This window comes from Periophthalmus magnuspinnatus, chromosome 18 (assembly GCF_009829125.3).
Source record: "Periophthalmus magnuspinnatus isolate fPerMag1 chromosome 18, fPerMag1.2.pri, whole genome shotgun sequence".
In the NCBI taxonomy this organism is placed as follows: domain Eukaryota; kingdom Metazoa; phylum Chordata; class Actinopteri; order Gobiiformes; family Gobiidae; genus Periophthalmus; species Periophthalmus magnuspinnatus.
Window position 1 is genome coordinate 24535794 of NC_047143.1, and position 22834 is coordinate 24558627.

General features: G+C 38.7%; 1 protein-coding gene across 4 annotated transcripts in view; it reads right to left on the bottom strand.

Moving 5' to 3' along the window:
- The window catches only part of LOC117386408 (ADAMTS-like protein 1), a 173152-nt gene that overhangs the window by 24651 nt on the left and 125667 nt on the right, over positions 1 to 22834 (bottom strand). For all 4 annotated transcript variants that reach the window (XM_055229057.1, XM_033983762.2, XM_055229058.1 and 1 more), the window contains 9 exons: positions 15044 to 15089; positions 13788 to 14024; positions 12041 to 12167; positions 11887 to 11961; positions 8057 to 8214; positions 4875 to 4986; positions 4638 to 4776; positions 2667 to 2717; positions 2392 to 2596 (listed from right to left, as the gene is read on the bottom strand). In XM_055229057.1, the coding sequence (XP_055085032.1) occupies positions 2392 to 2596; positions 2667 to 2717; positions 4638 to 4776; positions 4875 to 4986; positions 8057 to 8214; positions 11887 to 11961; positions 12041 to 12167; positions 13788 to 14024; positions 15044 to 15089 (1150 nt within the window). The remainder of the gene's footprint in view (positions 1 to 2391; positions 2597 to 2666; positions 2718 to 4637; positions 4777 to 4874; positions 4987 to 8056; positions 8215 to 11886; positions 11962 to 12040; positions 12168 to 13787; positions 14025 to 15043; positions 15090 to 22834) is intronic.

Sequence of the window (22834 nt, forward strand, 5' to 3'; positions counted from 1 at the left end):
TACTACTACTACAACTACTACTACTACAACTACTACTACTACTGCTGCTACTACAACTACTACTACTGCTACTACTACTACTACTACTACTACTACTACTACTACTACTACTACTACTACTACTACTACTACTACTACTACTACTACTACTACTACTACTACTACTACTACTACTATTACTACTACTGCTACTACTGCTTTTGCTACTGCTACTACTACTACTTCTATTACTACTACTACTACTACTACTACTACTACTACTACTACTACTACTACTACTACTACTACTACTGCTACTACTGCTTTTGCTACTGCTACTGCTACTACTACTTCTATTACTACTACCACTACTACTACTACTGCTCCTGCTACTACTGCTATTACTACTGCTACTGCTACTACTAATGTTGCTACTACTACTACTGCTACTACTACTACTACTACTACTACTACCAGTACTGCTATTATTGCTACCAAGTCCACACAACTAGGCGACATGATCAAATATTTACACATACAGAGGCCGGTACGTAATAGTCAGTGTTGGAAGGTAACAAAGTACGAGTAGTAAAGTACTCTACTTAAAGCTGCACAATGTATCTTTTCTGGTGGAGGGTCCGCATCATGCTCGTCTCCATGGAGATATTATTCAGCGAGTTTCACAGTATGGCATTAAACTTTATGCGTTAGTTCAGTTAAAGGTGTTTTTATTGCTTAAAAATACCTTGAAGTACTTTCATTCTTACTGTGAGCGGGATTGCCTCTCCACAGATCTGAGCTGTAACTTGGGCAGTGGAGGAAGCTAAGCTTATTTCTGTACTGTGGAACATTCCTGTCAAAGAAATCACATCTACATGGAGACAAGGTGACGATCTGTCCACCAAAAAGTTCCACAGTTAAGTAGAATTTTTAGGTATCTGTACTTTACTTAAGTACATTTTACAGTGGATACATTTTACTTTTACTTCACAACATTTGCGAGCAGTATGTGTACTTTCTACTCCGCTACATTTTTGAACAGGACTGAAAAGTAAAAAGTACTTTTCATATGATTTGAGGTGTTATTTTCATCCAGACTAAAGTTTTCAAGTTCAAGCTTCAACTTTGAGCAAAACAAAAATAAACAAACAAAATTCATAAGAAATTGATTAGAAATTGATTCTCATTGTTACCGTGACCAAAATATGTGTCACTTTGAATCAATATCACTACACGAACAAAACTTGTGTGAAATATTTGTACTTTTTACTCTTCAACTCCATTTTTAAACAGGTACTTTAATATTTTTACTTAAGCAGATTTTTTCACGTGATACTTTTACTTTTCTACTTTTTACCTCTGTATCTGTACTTTTACTTAAGTTACAAAACAGAGTACTTCATCCAGCACTGGTAAAAGTAGTAGTAGTAAATGGTTGTTTCATTCTAATGTTTATAAATTCACATAATTTCTCTGTAAAACCTGGAAAAAGCGGCGAATGAGTTTGTTTTAATGAATTTACTGTTTTTTTGTAGCACACGTTTAGCAGCAGATTTACTGTATTTTATTGTATTTTGTTAATGGTGTCGTGGTCCATTAAAGGGTTCGTCATTTTTTGTACGCAAGACACAATAATACAATAAAATCAATCAATCAATAGCGGTAGTTCCCCTTTAACTTTATGATCTAAACCAAACACTGTCAATATTAAAGTACTGATGACACACGGAGGGATTGTGTTTTAAAATCGACCACTACTTCCTGTAATTATGAACTTTTCAACTTCTCTACACAAACTGCACCTGGATTAATGTAAGAATCCGGTTACAGAAGTTTGTTTCCCACGGCAACTCATCATTAAAGCCCGTCATACGAACTTTAAAGACTCTTTGTGAGCGTTAAGTCGTGTTATAATGTTGTTATCTCCGCAAAAACAGACCTGGAGTTGTGTTTTGTTTCAATTTCTGCTACTTTATTATCAGTCCGTCTACATCTCCAAAGTTTAAAACGCTCTGTTCCACCTTGTGATGTCATGAAGTGGTAGTTTTCAAGTTAACAGCTACGTTTTACCTTTTGTTCAGTAGAAATTTGCAAATCCAGGCCTGAAATGATCCAAATGATTCTATAAATGAAGGTGTGTGGAGATTAAAAACACAGCGGAGCACTTCCTGTATCACCACATGATGACATCACAAGGTGGAACGGAGCGTTTTCTCCGCTTAAATATGCAGGATTTGTGCGTTAAACATGTGTGAATGAAACAAAAACACGACTCCAGGTCTGTTTGTGACGAGGAAACATTATAAAACACATCAGAAAACAGCGTAACACGGGCCCTTTAACAAACAACACTCTTTTTTTCGTTTTTATTTCCGTTGATAAATGTTCCAGTGTGTGTTTCTCTTCACTCACAGGAGACCACTCTTGGGCGTGCCAGGTGGGGCAGTCAAAGGCGTTGCAGGGCTGTACGACGGCCGTTTTGGGGGAGTACAGACACTTCCACTCGTCTGTGGGGGTGATGTTCCCCTGCATGTCCTCCTCCACGCACGTGACGGAGCGGCTTTGTATCCCGCCGCCGCAGGAAGTAGAGCAGGCCGTCCAGGGGCTGCTCTCCCACCTGAGCGAAGATCTGAAGTCAGTTAAGCGTTCATTTTTGTGATGTTTTAAGTCACTGTTGGCGCGTTTACCTGGGCAGCGGGTGGTAGAGGTCGTACGGCATGATCTGCTTGTAGCCGTCGCTGAAGCAGAAAGATTATTATTCAGTTATTTTTATCGATTGACACTTTTGAACATATATAAACGTTACACAAAAACAACAGGACAGCAGGAAAGAAGATACATACAGTTGTCCCTCGCTATATCCTTGACTGATTTTTTTTGCATTATTATCATTATTATTATTTGGATCATTAGTATTTTGTTTATTACTTTGTACTTATTTTATTAACAATGAAAAACTTATTATATTATGTTGGATACATTATTTACGTCATAATAATATTGGTTCCTACTTATTGTTCCGGTACAGCACATTTGAGGAGCGCACAGATAAAAATGTAACGCGCACATGAGTTAATTTGTTGAATTAAGACGCCCTGTAACTGTCCTGCCGTGTTGGTTTATTTAAGCAAAGACGACAGCAAGAAAATACATCATATAAACTCTGACTGTGACCCGCGAAACCGCAGCCTCAAGAGACTGAACAGAACAATATATTAGAGTTAAATTTACATAAACGTTGGATCTCAGTGTGACTCTGAAGTGCTGTACGTTTGCGATTTGTTTTCTCCCCGACAAAACCCACAACGTCGATGAAACGTTCTGCACCGACAAAGACGCCTACGAAGGTTTGAACTTTGAGAGAGTTTAAACGAGAGAGAAATGTGAGAAAATGTTAACGCCTGTGTGAGAAAAGTGTATAAAGTGTGTGGTGAGGGGTTTTACAGACAAAAACACACAGAATAATCGCACAAAATAAAGCTGATACTTGTTGCGGGTTATTTTTAGAACATGACCCCCGCGATAAACGAGGGACCAGTGTAATATAGATACACCCACATAGAAATATACTCACATATGCATAAATAATTAGGTTGGAATTGGACGTACTGATCAGTTTAGATGAGAAAACAAAGATTATACGTCAAAATTAAGATGTGATACAAATGAATGTATAAAGTGGTTGTATAATATAATGAATAATAATATAATAAATCAATAAAAAATAAATACTAATACAACTAATGATAAAAATATATATAAATAAATAATGGGAACTGAAGCAGAAAGGTTAGATTGAAATGGTAAACACATTTTTATATAGCGCTTTTCCAACTTTAAGGCTCTCAAAGGCTCTTCACATTAAGAAATCACTCGCACATTCACACAAACACACGTGGGTTAAGCGTCTTGCCCGAGGACACAACAACAGCATTCATTTTTGGAAGCTGGAATCGCACCGCTAACCTGTGGATGAGTGGATCCGACCGCTCAACCAAAGATGTTTACGTCGAGAGGTCGGGTTTCAAACTGTCAACCATCGGGTCAGTGGGCACACACTCTACCAACTGAGCCACTGTCACTTTGTCTGATTATTCATCGACTTTAACGGACCTCACATAAGCGCACCGTGAACATTAGCGTTAGTATTAGCTACGTTATCACTCAAAAATGTTTCAAACTCTAAACCAATTTGAATAACAAAACGGTCATAAAATACACAGGGTTCTTTTCAACGCAAGATAATTGTAGTTTTCTTTTCTATTAGCGTGTGGTCTTTTCTATTAGCGTGTGGTCTGTAGATCTGACAGGCTATCGATCAAAACCACGCAAAAAACTCCAAAAACTGCTCATGAAAGGCCTAACTTGGTGCTATTTTAATATTTTTTTAATATCAGTGCTCATTCAAGAGATGACGTACTAGTTTTATAACGGTTTACTGGTTTCTTCAGTCATAATTCTTCAAATTTTTGGGTTTTTGTACAGTTTTATATCACGTTTTTCCACTTTCAAGACACTGGAATCGCACCACTCAACCAACCAAGCCAACTGAGCCACTGTCGCGCCATTTTGCACGATCTTTAGTTGAACACGGGCGCTCTACTGCTCCACGTTCTGCTCCCACAACCTTCAAACATGAGCCATATTCGTTCACAGACCTGGCCAAACAAGGCTCCATGTTGCACTCTTGAAGCTTCGGTTTCGGTTTTACGTTTTCGGGGTAGTAATGGCAGTACTGATCCACCACGACTCGACCGGTGCGCAGATCGAAACACTCGGCCGACGTGAGCTGGTACCCTGCACGACACAAACAAACACAGAACAACAGTCATAACCAACGGGAAGGAGTTATGTAATGTAATATCAGAGCGTTGGAGAGGTTTGAACGCGCTAACCTCCTCCACATGTGACGGAGCAGGGGAAGAAGTCGGTCTCTCTCCAGCGGTGAACGATGGGCTGGTAGTAGATGTACTGCACCACACTGTCAGGCCCGCTGGAAAACTGCACCTAAGCACAAAACACGAGGATATAACTGCATTTTTAAAAACGTTTATATGTTTAGAAGTTATTTGTGTTAGCTAAAGGTGCGCTATGTGAGTTCTCTGGAGGAGGGTACGCCACCTGCTACCTGCTTGACTCGATGAAATGTTCCATAGCACGGCATTAACCTTTTAAAAACTGAGCGCACTATGGACTAGTACAGCTCGCCGAGACTTTTTTTTTTCTTTTTTTAGCCATAAAAATCATGTTAAAGGAAGTATCAGCATGCACTTTTGCCTTTTTTCACACAACTTCCTCTATTTGACATATTCAACCTTACTTTTCCTTTGATGCGTAACACAGCGTAAGCACATTACCGTAATGAGAGTAACATTTAAAGAGCCCCATGCCTCTGCTTTGAGACGCCGTTTGAATTGACACGAAGCACGATCGGTTGCAGAGTTACGGTGATGGGAAGTCCGCAACCGCGAGTCTAGCGGCGACGATAGAATCCGACGCTAAAGAGTTAAACGTATCAATCGAGCATCTATCTCTTTATGGATGTGTTTATTAACTCAATTCAAGTTGGTTTATACAGTACAAACAACTTCAGCTCACCCAAGTGCGTCACAAAAACCCTGTAGCTTGTATTAAATACCAGGGAGAAGATGTCCGCTTTTTATTTAGCGCTTTTCCACCTTCACGACACTCAAAGCGCTTTACATCAAGGAATTGCTCACACGTTCACACACATTTATACACCGGTGTACGCAGACACTGAGGGTGAGGTGGGTTAAGTGTCTTGCCCAAGGACACGACGACAGCGGTCATCTGCGGGAACTGGAATCGCACCGCCAACCTGTGGATCAGTGGATCTGACCGCTCAACCGATGATGTTTATGTTGATTTAAACCGCTAACCTTCAGATCAGTGGACAAACGCTCTACCAACTGAGGCACGATCTTAAACTGTGTTGCAGACTGACAGGATGTGACAGGCAGGGGGCGCTGTTCCATAGTCTGGATGCTGCCACAGAAAAGTTTTTTGGGGTAACACCAGCAGAAATACTACGAAAAACATGTATTCTGATTGTGAATAGTGTCGTCCCCTCCGCAGATCTGTCCTGTAACATGGCCCGGTAGCGTCACCTGCTTGATTAATGCCATACTGTGGAATATTCTACACGAACTGACAGCCTTTGCGGTGCACATATATCCAAACGTTTTAGCTTTAAAATGCAAAGCCAAGTCCAATTTTCAATCCAAAAATGTAAAACGTGGACTGGTTTACTATTTTTTCGTAAACAATTAGCCATTTTTTACCATAATGTACTTTAAATTTCTGTAAAAATATAACTCCATTTCAGCGTTAACACCACAACTATGATCTTTGTTGTGAGGGAGATTTGTTTTGTTTTTTGTGCACTGAGAATAAAAGTTGATCCATCTCCAAACCGATCTATAAAAGGCCATGAGCGAAACATTTTGACCCAATAACTCACTTCAACAAGACGACGATATGATTTTTTTGCTCGGTCGAAATGAAGCTGCCCTCCTCCGTCTGCACATTCACGTGTTTATTGTGGAAACATACTCTGGCAGTTTATAATACAGTTTCCATTCATGACAGTTTGACCTGGCCCTGAATAGATTACAAAACGACATACTTAGAGCAGATCGGATTTCTGTCTGCTCACTTCCCATTTATTGCGCTGTGCCGAGTTTAACTGTTTACAAGGAGGGAAGTTTTAACAGCGTTTCCCTCTTTGTGGTCTGTATAATTTTAATACAGGAAACCACCAGAAATTTCACACCTATTGTGCCAGCGAGTGGTAAAAGACTTTGTGTATTTTTCCTGGATCGAACCTGATTAAGGCATTATTTGGAAAGGAAGTCCAGAGAAGAGCGGTGGAAGTAACTGCAGTTCATGAACGCATCACTGTCTTTTCTCGTAATAACAATGGCTGGCACGATTTTGGGATTATTTATGGATTTTTTAAAAAGTAAACGCAGATTTGTTTCATTTTGTTCATCTTTTTTATACAGGGAGAGTCCAGGGAGAGCACCAGACTCACACAAGAAAAATACTAACAAAAAACAAACAAAACACATAATAGAATCCATTTTACTGTCGATATTGTTCGCTTAAGTATCCTAAAGTCGTGTATAAACCACAGTGCCGTGTTTTACCTGTAAACATTCAAAGTGTGAGATAAAAACAAGTCGCTACAGTCGAAAAGAAACAGCTCAAAACACGATTTTCAGAACCAAGGCTACGGAATGAAGTGTCGCTGTGAAAGGACTTCATTTATGGAAGAGTATTGACGAAGAAATAAAAGAATCGAGAACAAAAGTGACACATAAGGAGGATATAAAACCAGCTCGTTAAGCCAGTATGAAAGAGAAGTGAGGATGTTTGCAATTAATTTGTGTTTGGGATATAAATTTATTGAATGTTTTAAAGTAACGATCAGTGTGTTTCCTGGAAGAGGGGCCGGAAAACATAAGATTATGTTTTTTTCTGCTCTTTTTTATTAATTTCTGGCATGTTTAACTTTACACTGGACACTGTTGATGTCTTTGTATATATACTGAATGAATAAAATAAATAAATACATATAAAAATCAATCAATCAATAAATAAATACAAAAATAATACATAAACAAATAAAATAAAATAAAAATAAAAATTCCTCAAATATCAACAGAAATTTGAAACCCATAAAACCCATAAATAAATACATAAAATAAATTAAAACAATGAAATAAAATAAATCTCAAAATTCCTCAAATTTCACCAGGAATTTGAAACCCATAAAATCCATAAACAAATAAAATAAATAAATTAATTAATTAAATAAATAAACTAAATACATTTAAACAATAAAATAAAATAAATCTCAAAATTCCTCACATATCACCAGGAATTTGAAACCCATAAAACCCATAAATAAATAAAAACAATAAAATAAAACAAATCTCTAAGTTCCTCAAATATCACCACTAAGCTGAAGCTCGTACATGCACAAACACATCAGTACTTATAACACAGTTGGTTAAAACCTGTGATTACATAATAACTCAGTTGGGAGTCTTACTTTGACGTTGAAGTCTGCTGCCAGGGGCCCCGTGATCCTCAGGACTTCTTTATCAGACAGTTTCTGAAAGTCCAGCGTCGTGTTCTCAAGATGATACTGACCCGTCTTATCCAGGACGAGCTCACCTTTCACCCCCTGCAGCGTCCTGCTCTCCACGTCTGAAATACACGAGAGGAATGAAGAACCGCACAAGTTTATGAAACAGAAATGTATTCACTGCTTTAGGTCTGTTTGTAAAATCAAATGTTGAATTAATGGAAAACAAGTCTGGAATTTCAAACTATTGCAGGGGAGAGTCATGTTTAACAAATCTACAAACGAACTCCAACAGTGAGAATTACCTTTAGTCGAGGAGCTGTATTTAATTAATTCTGAAGAGGTGTTATATATAGAAGAACTAAGCCTCTAAAATGCATTTATTTCATTTTTGGTTTGTTTTGGTGTGATATTTCCTGTTTAACTCAAACTCAAGTCTGTAATAAAGATGAATAATGGTAAATGATCATGTTTTATACAACGCTTTTCCACTCAAAGCGTTTTACAACAAGAAACCACACACACATTCATACACCAGTGCACACAGACACTGGGGGCGAGGTGGGTGAAGTGTCTTGCCCAAGGACACAACGACAGCGTTCATTTTTGGGAGCTGGAATCGCACCGCCAACCTGTGGGTCAATGGATCTAACTGCTCAACCGATGATGTTTATGTCGAGGGCGGGATTTGAACCGGCAACCTTCGGATCAGTGGAGAAACACTCGACCCACTGAGCCTCTAATAGTGATGGAAGAAGTACTCAGTTTTGTTACTTAAGTAAAAGCACAGATACTCATGTAAAAGTAAAAGTATCACATAAAAAAATCTGCTTAAGTAAAAGTATTACCTGCTTAAAAGAGTAAAAAGTACAACTATTTCATGCAGATTTTGAGGTCAAATAAAGCTTGAAATGTAGTGATTTTGATAAAGATTTGAGCTGAATTTTGTAGTTGAAAAATCGCTCATTTTTTCCAGCTGCTTTTATTTGTACATTTTTGTTTACTCAAATTATGAACATGTTAAAAATAAACCCTCCGGTCTCACGCAATCATAACAAATACTTTTACTTTTCAGTCAAGTTCAAAAATGTAGTGAAGTAAAAGTGAAGAAAGTAAAGATACTGCTCGCAAATGTAGTGAAGTAAAAGTAAAATTATCCACTTCAAAAGCTACTAAAGTAAAGAAAAGATACCTCAAATGTATACTAAAGTACAGTACTTTACTACTTTTACTTCATTACGTTCCACCACTGGTAAAAGGAAGTAAACAGAATGGAAATATATCGTTTTTGTGGAGTCGATAATTCATTTGGGAGCTTTGTTTTGATATTTACCGAGCAAATACAAGCCATGTTTCCTTCATTTGTCTCCTTGAGTAATTAAATAACACATAACGACCAATTAACTGTTGTATTTTCCATGTTTTTTTTCCGTTTTATCCTCAGCGTACCCCATAGCACACGCACATCTGCACACGGGCCCGTCCTGCAGCGCGGCGTCTGACCCCAGTTAACCCCTGACCTCACCGGTTGCCGTGTGAATCCGGCACGTACATTTAAACAAAAACAATGAAAAACCCGGGAACAAGTCGTAACTGCCAAAGACACATGGTTACAATTTAGGTGCCCTCGGCTACAAGAGAACAAAGGCAGGGAAATATTTAATGAAACATCTGCCAATTCATCCAAAAAGAACGAGTATTTCACAAGTGAAGGATGTAACGGTGTGAGTTATGTAAAGAGCCATATGACACTATTCTCTGATCTGGGTTATACTGCTCTTTCCTCATCACAAACAGACCTGGAGTTGTGTTTTGTTTCACTCACACATGTTTAACACACAAACCCTGCATATTTGGACTGAGAAAACACTCTGTTCCACCTTGTGATGTCATCATGTGGTGATACAGGAAGTGCTACGCTGTGTTTTTAAACTCCACACACCTTCAATAAAATCATTTGGATCATTTCAGCTCCAGAATTGCCAATCTCTACTGAACTAAAGGTAAAATTGTAGCGGTTAACTTGAAAACTACCACTTGATGACATCACAAGGTGGAACAGAGAGTTTTGAGTTTTGGAGTTGTGTTACTCAAACATGTGTGAATGAAACAAAACACAACTCCAGGTATATTTTTGATGAAGAAACAACATTATAACATGACATGAAAGCTCACAAGAGTCATTTTGTGTAATATAGGACCTTTAAACAGACTATAATCAGACTGAGCAGCTGCTTAGGGCCCCGAGGCCAACAGGGGGCCCCCAAGAGCCCATACATTTATACTGAAAATAATACATGACGTTTTACTGGACACAGGGCTTGTGTGTTTACAGCAGCCTAAACATCCTTCTCAAACAATTACATTTGTTTTACATTTATAGTAGCAAAATATCTACTACTGCTGCTACGTTTGTTTTTGAGTCGGGCAGAGGTGAGGGCAGCTCTGTGTTTACACCGGAGCAAGGACCCGACATAATGTAAATGTAAGAAACACTGTCGCCAACTGGAACACATTAAAATCCACCAGAAACTTGTCTAGAATTTAAAAAATCTTGATCTCCCTTATATGTTTGTGTTCTGTTCTTATATGTTTGTGTTCTGTTCTTATATGTTTGTTCTGTTCTTATATGTTTGTGTTGTTCTTATATGTTTGTTCTGTTCTTATATGTTTGTGTTCTGTTCTTATATGTTTGTGTTGTTCTTATATGTTTGTGTTCTGTTCTTATATGTTTGTGTTCTGTTCTTATATGTTTGTTCTGTTCTTATATGTTTGTGTTCTGTTCTTATATGTTTGTGTTGTTCTTATATGTTTGTGTTCTGTTCTTATATGTTTGCGTTCTGTTCTTATATGTTTGTGTTCTGTTCTTATATGTTTGTGTTGTTCTTATATGTTTGCGTTGTTCTTATATGTTTGCGTTGTTCTTATATGTTTGTGTTGTTCTTATATGTTTGTGTTGTTCTTATATGTTTGTGTTCTGTTCTTATATGTTTGTGTTCTGTTCTTATATGTTTGTGTTGTTCTTATATGTTTGTGTTGTTCTTATATGTTTGTGTTGTTCTTATATGTTTATGTTCTGTTCTTATATGTTTGTGTTCTGTTCTTGTGTCTGTTGTAGTTGTGACATTCTGGATGTTTTCAGTCTGATGTTGGTCATAAAAACACAAATACAACTGGTCAAAGTGATGAGAGCAGAGTCAGAATGTTTTTAAATGTGAATCACCTACAGCTGAGCCAGGAGGGGGCCCCAGCGACAAATTCGGCTTAGGGCCCCCTGAAAACTAGGACCGGCCCTGCTTTTAAATAGTTTATTTTGACAGAAAAATGTGTAATTTTCCCTATACACAAGAACATTCTCATTTCATTCTCAGGAGTGTAGAGACTGAAGAACAGGCCAAACAGGAGGTCAAAGGTAAATCGTCACATGGTCATGGTCACATTTTTATATAACGCTTTTCCATCTTAAGTCTCTCGAAGCACACACATTCAAACACCACTGCACACAGACTACATTTACATTTACTTGAGAATTTTTTGCGCCAGTGTGTGTACTTTTACTTGAGTAACAGAATTGTGTACTTCTTCCACAACTGATCTCACATAACAACTGTAATCAGCGCAATAAGTCTGTGGTTCTGGTTTCTTTGCAGCATTTACCCCAGAACTAAAACACTCCCAGTCCAAAACGAACAGAACATTTTTGCGATCATAAAAGTGCGCAGTATACTCCTGAATATAACAATAAAATCATTATCTTTTTGACGGAAGGGCACCCTGGACCTACCAGGACTTACACAAGTGATCCGGGCCTTTCAGAACCAGCCGGACGTGACGACTTTTGTACGGAATCGAAACCACGGTGTCTTCAGCTTCGAAAGAGAGAAACAAAACACACATCGTCAATACACAGCGCCTCAAACGTTTACCAAACTGATGAAACTCCTGTACTTTTTCCTGATGCATGCTGGGATTTGTAGTGTCCTCGCACCAGCCTGCAGGACGACCCATCTCCGTTGCAGACGCCGCAGTTGTCCTCCTTCGCCGTGCTTCCCAGCTCGTGATCGCAACCGACGATCTGCCAGCACGAACCGCAGTGGAAAAACCATATAGAAATAATAATAATAACAGGAGACATTGTGTATTTTGCTTTATACCACCTCTATTGTTTCACGTCTATTACTCGCATTTGCATAATAACATGGCTCTAAGCGGCTCTTGGGGTTTCGCAAAAATGTTCCTCTGTTTTCTATTTAGCGTTTCTTGCACTGGTCCGTGTCTGATTGATGGACAAACCCAACCGCAAACAGTCAAAGTATGGTATAAAAACAAGATTGTAATGACCCTGCGCCTGAGGATGTAATTCTACAATAGTACGTTCAAACCAGAGACTGTATAAAGAAGAAGTGGGCTGAGGAAAAATGGCGTCCCCCCCGTAGCGCTCGGCTCCAGTCAGATGAAGCTCCTCGAGGCTAGCAGTTATAGCGGCGAATTTGGAGGATCGTAGCAACCGAAGAGCCAATCCGGAGCGAGGCTGTTGGCTGTATCTTGATTTATGGACACAATACAGTGGTCCCTGGTTTATCGCGGGGGGTTATGTTCTAAAAATAACCCGCAATAGGCGAAAACAGCGACATATCAGCCTTATTTTGTACAATTATTCTATATGTTTTTGTCTGTAAAACCCCTCACCACACACTTTATACACTTTTCTCACACAGGCATTAACATTTTCTCACATTTCTCTCTCGTTTAAACTCTCTCAAAGTTCAAACCTTCGTCGGCGTCTTTGTCGGTGCAGAACGTTTCATCGACATTGTGGGTTTTGTCGAGGAGAAAACAAATTGCAAACATACAGCACTTCAGAGTCACACTGAGATCCAACGTTTATGTAAATTTGTCTGAACACATTCTGTACTGGACAGGAGACACGGCACGGAGGAGACTGATGGACAATGGTCTACAGTCCAACAGCCAATCAGGACGCACGACACAACGCACGTTCAGACGATGGAAAAAAGCATGTAAAATTGGACTAAAAAAATCCGCAAAACAGCGAGACCGCGAAAGGTGAACCGCGATGTAGTGAGGGACAACTGTAGTGAAAACATTTTAAGACCAAAAAAGAGCAGCAACAGCTTTTTCTTTTCTAAGTGAATTGGTCGATGGAGCCGGAAGCGTGCCCATGTTCACTTCCTATTTGGAACACAGCAGCTAAACATGTTTTCTGCCACCTGCTGATGTCCGAAACTCTTTTACTGTATTGCCTGGAATGTAGCACGGTATAGCATTAAACAGTGTTGCATATTGAAAAACGTACTTTATTACTGTGAGCAGCTTGTTTCTATGGAGAATGAGAAGTTTAATGCCCTTCTGGAACATAGTGGGAGCTGCATTTGCCTTGTTTTTTACGTTTTATTTATTATTTATTATTAATGGATCATGTAGAGCGGGTTAATACGAACAATTTAAGACCAAAATGACGAGTCTGACAGCAGCAGTTAAAGAGAGAAGGGTGATCATTTTTCAATAGAAAGTGAACTGGAGTCGATCAAACAGGAAGTGCGCCCATGCTCACTTCCTGTTTGGAACGCAGGCGGCTAGCAGGTTAGCTATGTCCATTTATATATACAGTCTTTGGTTCAAACTGATGCAAACTACTTCCTGTAACGTCAATCCAAAACCCCTCGTGTTGTACCTGACACGCTCCACTGATGCACATGTCCAGAGATTCCGTGTAACAGCGCGTCCCGTCCAGGACTTTAGGAGCCAACTCCACCATTAAGCCGGATGCCCTGGATTTGCACTTGAGAGCGCAGGGGTTTTCGGGGTCATTGGGGACAGGGAGCCATTCGTGGTATCGACCCTGGTATCGGACGTCCTCGTGAGCTGAGCACTGCTGAGCGCGGAAATCACCGGACTCTGGGGGACAGTCCTACAGACAAGAGTAAAGATGAACTGTGGGACATTTCTCATGATATTAGAACTTACATACAGTATATACAAATCTACACAAGATCATTAATGAGTTAAGCTACTACCACTACTACTAACATTACTACCACCACCAGTAGTACGACCACTACTACTACTACGATTACCACTACTATCACTTTCAATACTAGTCACTACACTACTACCACTACTAATACTGCTACTACTACCACTTCTACCACTACTAGTACTACTACTAACACTACTACTACTAACACTACCACTACTACTATTACCACTACTATCACTTTCAATACTAGTCACTACACTACTGCCACTACTAATACTGCTACTACTACTACCATTACTACCACTTCTACCACTACTAGTACTACTACTACTATTACCACTACTATCACTACTAACACTTCTACTACTAACACTAATGTTACTACTATTACCACTTCTACCATTACTACTACTTCTCCTACCACTACTACTACTACCACCACTACTACCGCCACTAGTATTACTACCACTAATACTACTACCACTACGACTGCTACTCTGAGCAAATCAAATTCATTTCTTGAGCCACAGACTGAATGTGACTTTTCTGTTTCTTTGTTTTTAATGACACAGTAAAACACTTTGGAGCAGAGTTCAGAAAAGTACTTTTCAAATAAAGATTATCATTATTATTTACAGACAAAAAGTCGACACTAATATCAAATTTGAACTTCATAATGGCACAAAAAGTAACTGATAAACTTCACGATTGTTTCTTTTATTTTTAAGGTCACCACACAGCGCTCGCACACCCACGTAGTACACAGTAAATTACATATCGATTTACCACAGATTCTTCTGCTGATGCCTTTTGTCACATAATCCTCTTACCATCACCTTATCTAGTTTTTTTTTTCTCATAACGTCAGACTGACTTCTCCGTGTGAGTCTTTAGTTTATGTCAAAAGCAAACATCTGCAGGAATCTACTGGACGAGAGTGTTGAACTTACCACATTACTACATGTTCGATACTTGATATTCTGCCCCTCACAGGTTCTGCAAAACAAAAGAGAAAAATGATAAATCTGACTAAAAATACTCTTGGGGTGACTCATAAAAACAACCACAACACACAGAAGGACTCAAACAGTATCACCATACACTCAATTCACAGTCAGTCAAATGAAGCTAATCGAGGCTAGCAGTTATAGCAGCTAATCCTCGGGCCTGATTTGTAGTAGTTGATTAAATAGTAAAATAAAAACTCCAGGATCATGTAGAGCGGGTTAATACGAACATTTAAGACCAAAATGATGAGTCTGACAGCAGCAGTCACAGAGAGAGAAGCCACAGTTTTTCAATAGAAAGTGAATTGGAGCCAGAATTCAAATGTTCATATAGACATGTATTAAAGCTGCACTATGTAACTTTCCCAGTGGAGGGTCTGTCACTAGCCTACCTCCATAGATATGTTATTTCTTTGCCTGGAATGTCCAACAATGACGCCACCAGGACAAGTTACAGGTCAGATTTATGGAAAGGCGAGTCAGGTCACAGTAACAAAATGTTTTTTCAGGTATTTTAACACATTTACCGGTAATTAAAATGATTTGATTGTAATTAAATGGATAAATGCAGCGCTGTGGAACATTCAGGGTGAAGACAAGTAGGTGGCATCATCTCCCATCAAAAAAATTAAGTTAAAAGGTATTTTATTGAGTAGAGATCGTCCGATATGGGTTTTTTCATGGCCGATACTGATTATTTGCAGTGGAACCCGATTTCCGATGAGCTTTGCCGATATTTTTGAACCATTATGCAAGGCTAATTTTGATTTTTTCCCCCAAATTAAACTATATGAAATAACTACAAACTCATCCACAACCCTGTTTCACTACAAAGTCCATAAGAGAGCTGCGTATCCAGATTTTGTGAAGTCCTGTTCAGATTTATGTGGATTCTTTAGGCATCTGTGTGGCCCAAACTAAATATTGGCCTGGAGTGGAGATTTAAGGCCAATAGTCGATACGCTAAAAAGTGCAAATATCAGCAGTATATAAGGGAGGTTGTTAATTTCACTTCAATTTAAGTCTATTGCACAACAACAAGGTCACTGATTCAATTCTTGGATTAGTTTGATTAGTTTCCAATCTCAACCTAAAATAATCACATAGAGAGATGGGTACTCCTGCTGTGAAGTACTGTATTTTCTGGAGTATAAGTCGCACTGGAGTATAAGTCGCACCCTCGGACAAACTAGGAAAAAAGTGCGACTTATAGTTCAGAAAATAGGGTATATCAAACTGAATAAGGCCCACACGGAATAACAAAATAGTCATATGAGTAATCAAAAGGGTGGGGGGGACTTAGCTTGGTAGCCACGCAACAAGTTGTCCCAAGTTTGGAAAGTTATAGGCAAAGAAATGGGAAAAATATTGGGCTAAAGTTTCTAAAAAACAGGTTTAGTTCTATACTTGGGACAAACAACAGGGAAATACCCAAAAAGAAGACTATGCTCAAAATGTTCTTGGCTGCTTATACATATTATAAGGACGCAGCAAGCAAAGAGTGAGGACTGCTGGGAAAAGTGGACTGTTTATCTGAATGAGAACTCACCATTTGTTCTATATACTTCTGTTTCTTTGTTATATTCTGTTATAATAAAAGACAATATAATCTAAGTAAAAAAAAAAAAACTAGCTTGGTATATTTGGATCGTAAGACGTAAAATGGAGTCTTTAACTCATGTTATAATGTTACTGCTCAAATACAGACCTGGAGTTGTGTTTTGTTTCATTCACACATATCTGAGAAACACTTTATTATCAGTCTGCTTACAAAATGCTCTGTTCCACCTTGTGATGTCATGAAGTGGTAGTTTCCAAGTTAACAGCTGCTTTTTAACTTTCGTTCAATAGAGATTGGCAATTCCAGGGCTGAAATGATCCAAATGATTCTAGTGAAGGTGTGTGGAGTTTAAAAACACAGTGGAGCACTTCCTGTATTACCACATGATGACATCACAAGGTGGAACAGAGCGTTTTCTCAGCCTAATTATGCAGGGAAACAAAACACAACTCGAGGTCTGTTTGTGATGAGAAAACAACATTAAAACACAGCGTGGTACATGCTCTTTATGTATTTGCTGCTGGTAAAGTAAAACAAAACCCCAAAAAGCATTTTATTGGGTAGTTTAATTTGAGTTTTTAGCTATTATATGTGGTTCATTACACCAGCCTTGTATATTGTGTTTGCTAAAAGTTCATAATGTCCGAGCAGCCCCGGGGACAAGCTAACAGGGAAAGATTTATCCATGCATACATCCCATTTGTAAAAGTAATAGCCTCCAATAAAGATGTACAGGTCTATATTAGGGGACAGACAGAGGGGAAATGGAGAAAAGGCAAGTCTAAGGTAATGTAAACACTGGATATGGCTTCATATGGCAGCAGTAGTTCATACAGACACTCCACGTTCCCCATCTGCTCAACACATTGAAACAGTTTGGATCCCAGCTCCCAATTCCCAAATTATAAACCAACCACTTATTGAAAATTCAAATTCCTCTTCTCTTTCAAGCTGAAGTGGTGACTCTCCATTGATGGCGGCCTACGACGGGACAATTTCCCCAGATCTTATTGGAAGCTAATCAAAGGATATTCTTCCCAAATTAAGGACATAAGAGGAATTCCTATGTCACCGGCCCTCAGCTAATCTGGAATCATGATTGGAGTTAGCACCGCGGAGTTCGGACTTCCCAGACGCGAGGAAAAGCTCGGAGTATTTTATAATGTTATCCCCGTGAGTGAATGTGGAGCGTGTGGCATGGCAAGAACATTAGGTGGATGCAGACGTTCAACGGGGCCAAGGAAAATAACAAGTCGTAGAAGCTCGAAGCTGCGGGTTGAGGGACAGGTAGCGAAGACTGGGATCGCCGTGGAAACATCACAAGGCAAGGGATATGAAATGGAGGGTTAAAACGGGCTAACAAATAAAAACAATTTGGGTTTTCGTGTCCTTTTGAGTTTCGGAGTGAAGGCTAAGCAGGGATAAGAGTCAGACTTCCATCATGGCGTCATCTCAGGTTAGGGAAAAATAAAATGGCTGGAATATCCGAATCCCTGCTTCAAATAACTTGCAGACTTTGACCTTCCAGAGCCAAAAATATACAAAAGTGCACTCAAATACTTCAAAGCGCCCCACCGTAAAACTAGCATATGTTGAATTTTATTACGATAGCATCTAAGAATATCAAATACGCGCTCGACGTTCATCTGGTTCGCTGTGTTTTTGTATTGGATGTCGTCAACTTATCCAAGTAAATGAACAGGAATTGCGGGGTGGTTTTGTTGACCTTTGCCTTCGTTTTGATCCATTCGTCGTAAGTGTGGAGCTGGCAGGTTTAGTGATGCCACAGATGTGCTCCCGCTGCGAGCGCGGCTAAAGTACGAAGAAAAACGACAGAAACATCCAATACAAGCAAATGACAAAGATTAACTACCATCACCGAGGAGGCGATGTTTTCACTCACTTTGGTTGGTCTTGTTAGCAAAGACTCCAAAATATTACTCAAAATATATGAGCTCGATCCAAAAAGATTAGTTATGGGCAGAGGTGGAGCGTGACGGAGTAAAAGAAGTAAAGTAGATCTTGAGTAGATTTTAAAATAGATACTTTTTACATTTCTGTACTACGTTTGAGAGCAGTATCTGTATGTTCTACTTCACTAAAAGTAAAAGTATTTTTTATTATTGTCTGAGACTTGCAGAAAAGCCTGAGGGTTTATTTTCCACACGTTCGTAGTTTGAGCAAAACAAAAATATAAAAATAGAAACAGCTAAGAAAAAATGCATTCAGTTGTTTCTGTTGGACAAAATTCAACACGAATCTTTATCAAAATCATTACTTTCGAAGGTTTATTAGATCTTAAAATGTACAAAATGCTCTTCAAGTACATTTTTATTTTTTTGCCCTAGTGTCTGTACTTTTACTTCACAAAACTGCGTACTTCTTCCATCACAGGCAATGAGCAACAAGGGGAATATTTGCTTTTGTTGTAGCTGCAAAAGTTCATGGGAATGTTTTAAAGATTCTGTGTTATATCAAATTAGCAAGAAATTGTAGCTTTTTGTGATTTGACATTGTAGAAACGTTTGGAACTGAAAGCAAATCTGGTGTAAAATCAATGCATTGCAGCACAGAACATTCAGGGTTTTCCATTCAGTTTGAGTCAAAAACTGAAAAACTGAGCGCTATAGCTTCAACATTGCAAGATAGGGCCAGTCTACATCATATGAATGAATGGCATTTCACTATAGCAACGGTTTTGACCATAGACTTTGTACAGTTGTCCCTCACTATGTCGCGGTTCACCTTTCGTGGCCTTGCTGTTTCATGGATTTTTTTTACATCGTCTGAACGTGCGTTGTGTTGTGCGTCCTGATTGGCTGTTGGACTGTAGACCATTGTGTCGTGCGTCCTGATTGGCTGTTGGACTGTAGACCATTGTCCATCAGTCTCCTCCGTGCCGTGTCTCCTGTTCAGTACAGAATGTGTTCAGACAAATTTACATAAACGTTGGATCGCAGTGTGACTCTGAAGTGCTGTACGTTTGCAATTCGTTTTCTCCCCGACGAAACCCACAACGTCGATGAAACGTTCTGCACCGACAAAGACGCCTACGAAGGTCTGAACTTTGAGAGAGTTTAAACAAGAGAGAAATGTGAGAAAATGTTAACGCCTGTGTGAGAAAAGTGTATAAAGTGTGTGGTGAGGGGTTTTACAGCAAAAACATATAGAATAAATGTAAAAAAAAATAAAAATAAAGCTTCGTGGATTTTGCCGATTGCGGGCTGTTTTTAGAACGTAACCCCCGGGATAAACGAGTGACCACTGTAGATACATGGACACTGCTAACCTGCTAGCCGTGGCACTCCATCTAATCTGACACCAATTCACTTTCTATTGAAAAACTGCAGCTCCTCTCTCTGTAACTGCTGCTGTCAGGTTCATCATTTTGGTCTTAAAATATTCATATTAACCCGCTCTATATCATTCTAGTATTTTTTATCTCACTATTATGTCCGTAAATTAAGATTCGCCGCTATAACTGCTAGCCTCGACGAGCTGCATTTGCCTGGAGCTGAACGCTAAGGGTGACGTCACACTCCTTAAGTCCGTTTTTTTTCACCCAGTCTACGGCTTTGACCTATGCACAAAAATGGCCAAGTGCAGCTGAATTGGCCCTGGCTTTCATGTCTTTCATACAGAACTGTCTCAAGTTTCATATTTTTGAAGGATGCATGGCTTTTGTTAAGATTTACTACTGTGTTTTCTGCATCGCTACGCAGAGGGTGGTCCCTGCAGAGTTACAGTGCCAGGCTCCGCTGCCCTAACATTGGAAAAAACTCTTAATGACAACTGCTGCTAAATTGGCTTTAAAAACAGACTTCAAAACCACTGGCGAAATCCCAAAACACCAGAGTCATTTAGCCCCACTACTTCTATAATCACTGACCCAATGCATAGTAAAAACATCCTTATCAGTAATTACAAAGTTATTTCAAGGCCTTAAATGCAGTACTTTTTCCAGAAGGGTTGTCAGTTACCATTAGCCGTTGCGCTTTTCTTTCTAATCATCATTCAAGTACAGCGGAGGCATGGTTTATGTTTGGAAACTGCAAAAAAAAACCTCCAGATCTTCAATCATTTGCCAGTTGCGTGCCCCATAAATCAACTTCTATTGCCTTCTCGTGCGACAACACCCAATCCATACGCCAATACGAGTTCAAATGCCTGTTAATAATGTATGTTTGATCAGGTCCAGTGTTGTTATGGGCAAGTCTAATGGAAACCAGGCGTTTGGATCGTATGGCGTTTTGCAGTAGCAGTGTGGGAAAGGGTCATGGAGTTGGAGCGATATTGGTTGGGAGGGTGGTTGTGGGCAGGTATCCAAGTCTTTCCATAAGAGAGCTTGTATTTGGGTTTTTAATGACACTTTTTGATCTGCTAACGGGCGCTGCGTGTCGTTAACCCCCTCCCGTCTTTCTCAGAACGGCAAACAGGTTGTTGATTTACCCAAAATGTCCCGTACGCACTGCCAGTCAAAAGTTTGGACACATCAGCTCATTCGGTGTTTTTGTTACTTTGTTTTTACTACTTTCTAACTTTTATATACATGCAGAAGGCATCAAATATATGAAGTAAGAGATATGGAATTATAGACAGATGGTGCAAAGAAAACAACTTAAATGAATACTACTACTAGACGTGTTTTAATATACTTTATATTCAAATCCTCAAAGTAAACACTCTTTGCTTTGTTGAACAATATTTAGTAGTTATGTGATTTTTTTTTTTAAGTTTCTTTGTTTTTACTATTTCCTGCATTTTATACATATGGAAGACACTAAATAGATATATGGAATTATGTAGTAAAGAAAATACTCGACTAAATACTTTTAAGCAAAGCAAAGGGTGGATACTTTGAGAATTTGATTACAGAAAAAAATTAATAAATGAATAAAAAAATTGTAGAGTTAAGTCAATTTTTTTTTTTTTTTTAAGTTTCTTTATTTTTACAACTTCCTACATGTTATACATATGGAAAACATCAAATATATGAGTATGGAATATGGCAGTATGTAATAAAGAATAAAGAAAGGACTAAATATTTGTCAGCAAAGCAAAGGATGGATATTTAGAGGATTTGAATATAAAATACAAAAAGAAATATATTTTGAAGTGTTAGGATTGCATTTTTTTTTTTTTTTTGCTACTTCCTACATTTTATATATATGGAAGACATCAAATATATGACTCAAGATATATGGAATTATGTAGTAAAGAGAATACTCGACTAAATATTTTTTGGCCAAAATGTTGAGTTATTGAACTTTTTTCTTTGTTACATAATTCCATATAACTTGCTTCATATATTTGATCTTCTGCTTGTATAAAGTGTAGAAAGTAGTAAAAAATTAAGAAAAAACACTGAATGAGGTTGTGTCTAGGTTTTCATTGGTCGTGTGGGTAAATCAGCAAGATTGAGAATTCTAACACCAACAAAGACCCAACGCGACCCCAGACGCCTTTAAGGACGTTTTACCGTTTATTATTGTCCCAACCAAAATATTCATGGTGGAAGGTGTTTGAGCTGAGAGAAAATACGCACCTCAAAGTACCAACCTTAATGTTTACTGCGTGGTAGGAGTTATAGCTGGAGGATATTTGGCTCTTAGAGGGTATAAGGCGTAAACACATTAAAAATTTAACATGGAATCTTCAGAAAGTCATTTTGTCCACTATACGGCTGGAGTAAAATGGCTCGTGTAAAACATTTGCATCTTGTTAATGGACCACTTCCGAACTTCAGCAAGAAAATACAGTTATTTGGAATATGGCTCCGGCTGGGTGTGCTGTTTTTGTTACCATTTTAATGTTTAAAATGGGAATAACAAAGAAGATTTACCTGCATAGCTGCTTTGTACTGTTTGCAAATAAAAAATAACGATAACGCATTTTCTTATGCATTGTTTTCCAGATGCTCAAAGTCACTTTAACGATTTCAAACAACATTCATTCACTCCCCCGACTCGCGAGACAGATACTCGTTTAGTTTTGTTGTTTTTGATGACTGCCACTCTTCATCTAGTGCCACTTCAACCAAGACCAATTATCTGTTTGTCTATATATCTCCAACGCTCAAAATGCTCTGTTCCACCTTGTGATGTCATGAAGTGGTAGATTTCAAGTTTACAGCTACCTTTAGTTCAGTGGAGATTGGCAATTCCAGCACTGAA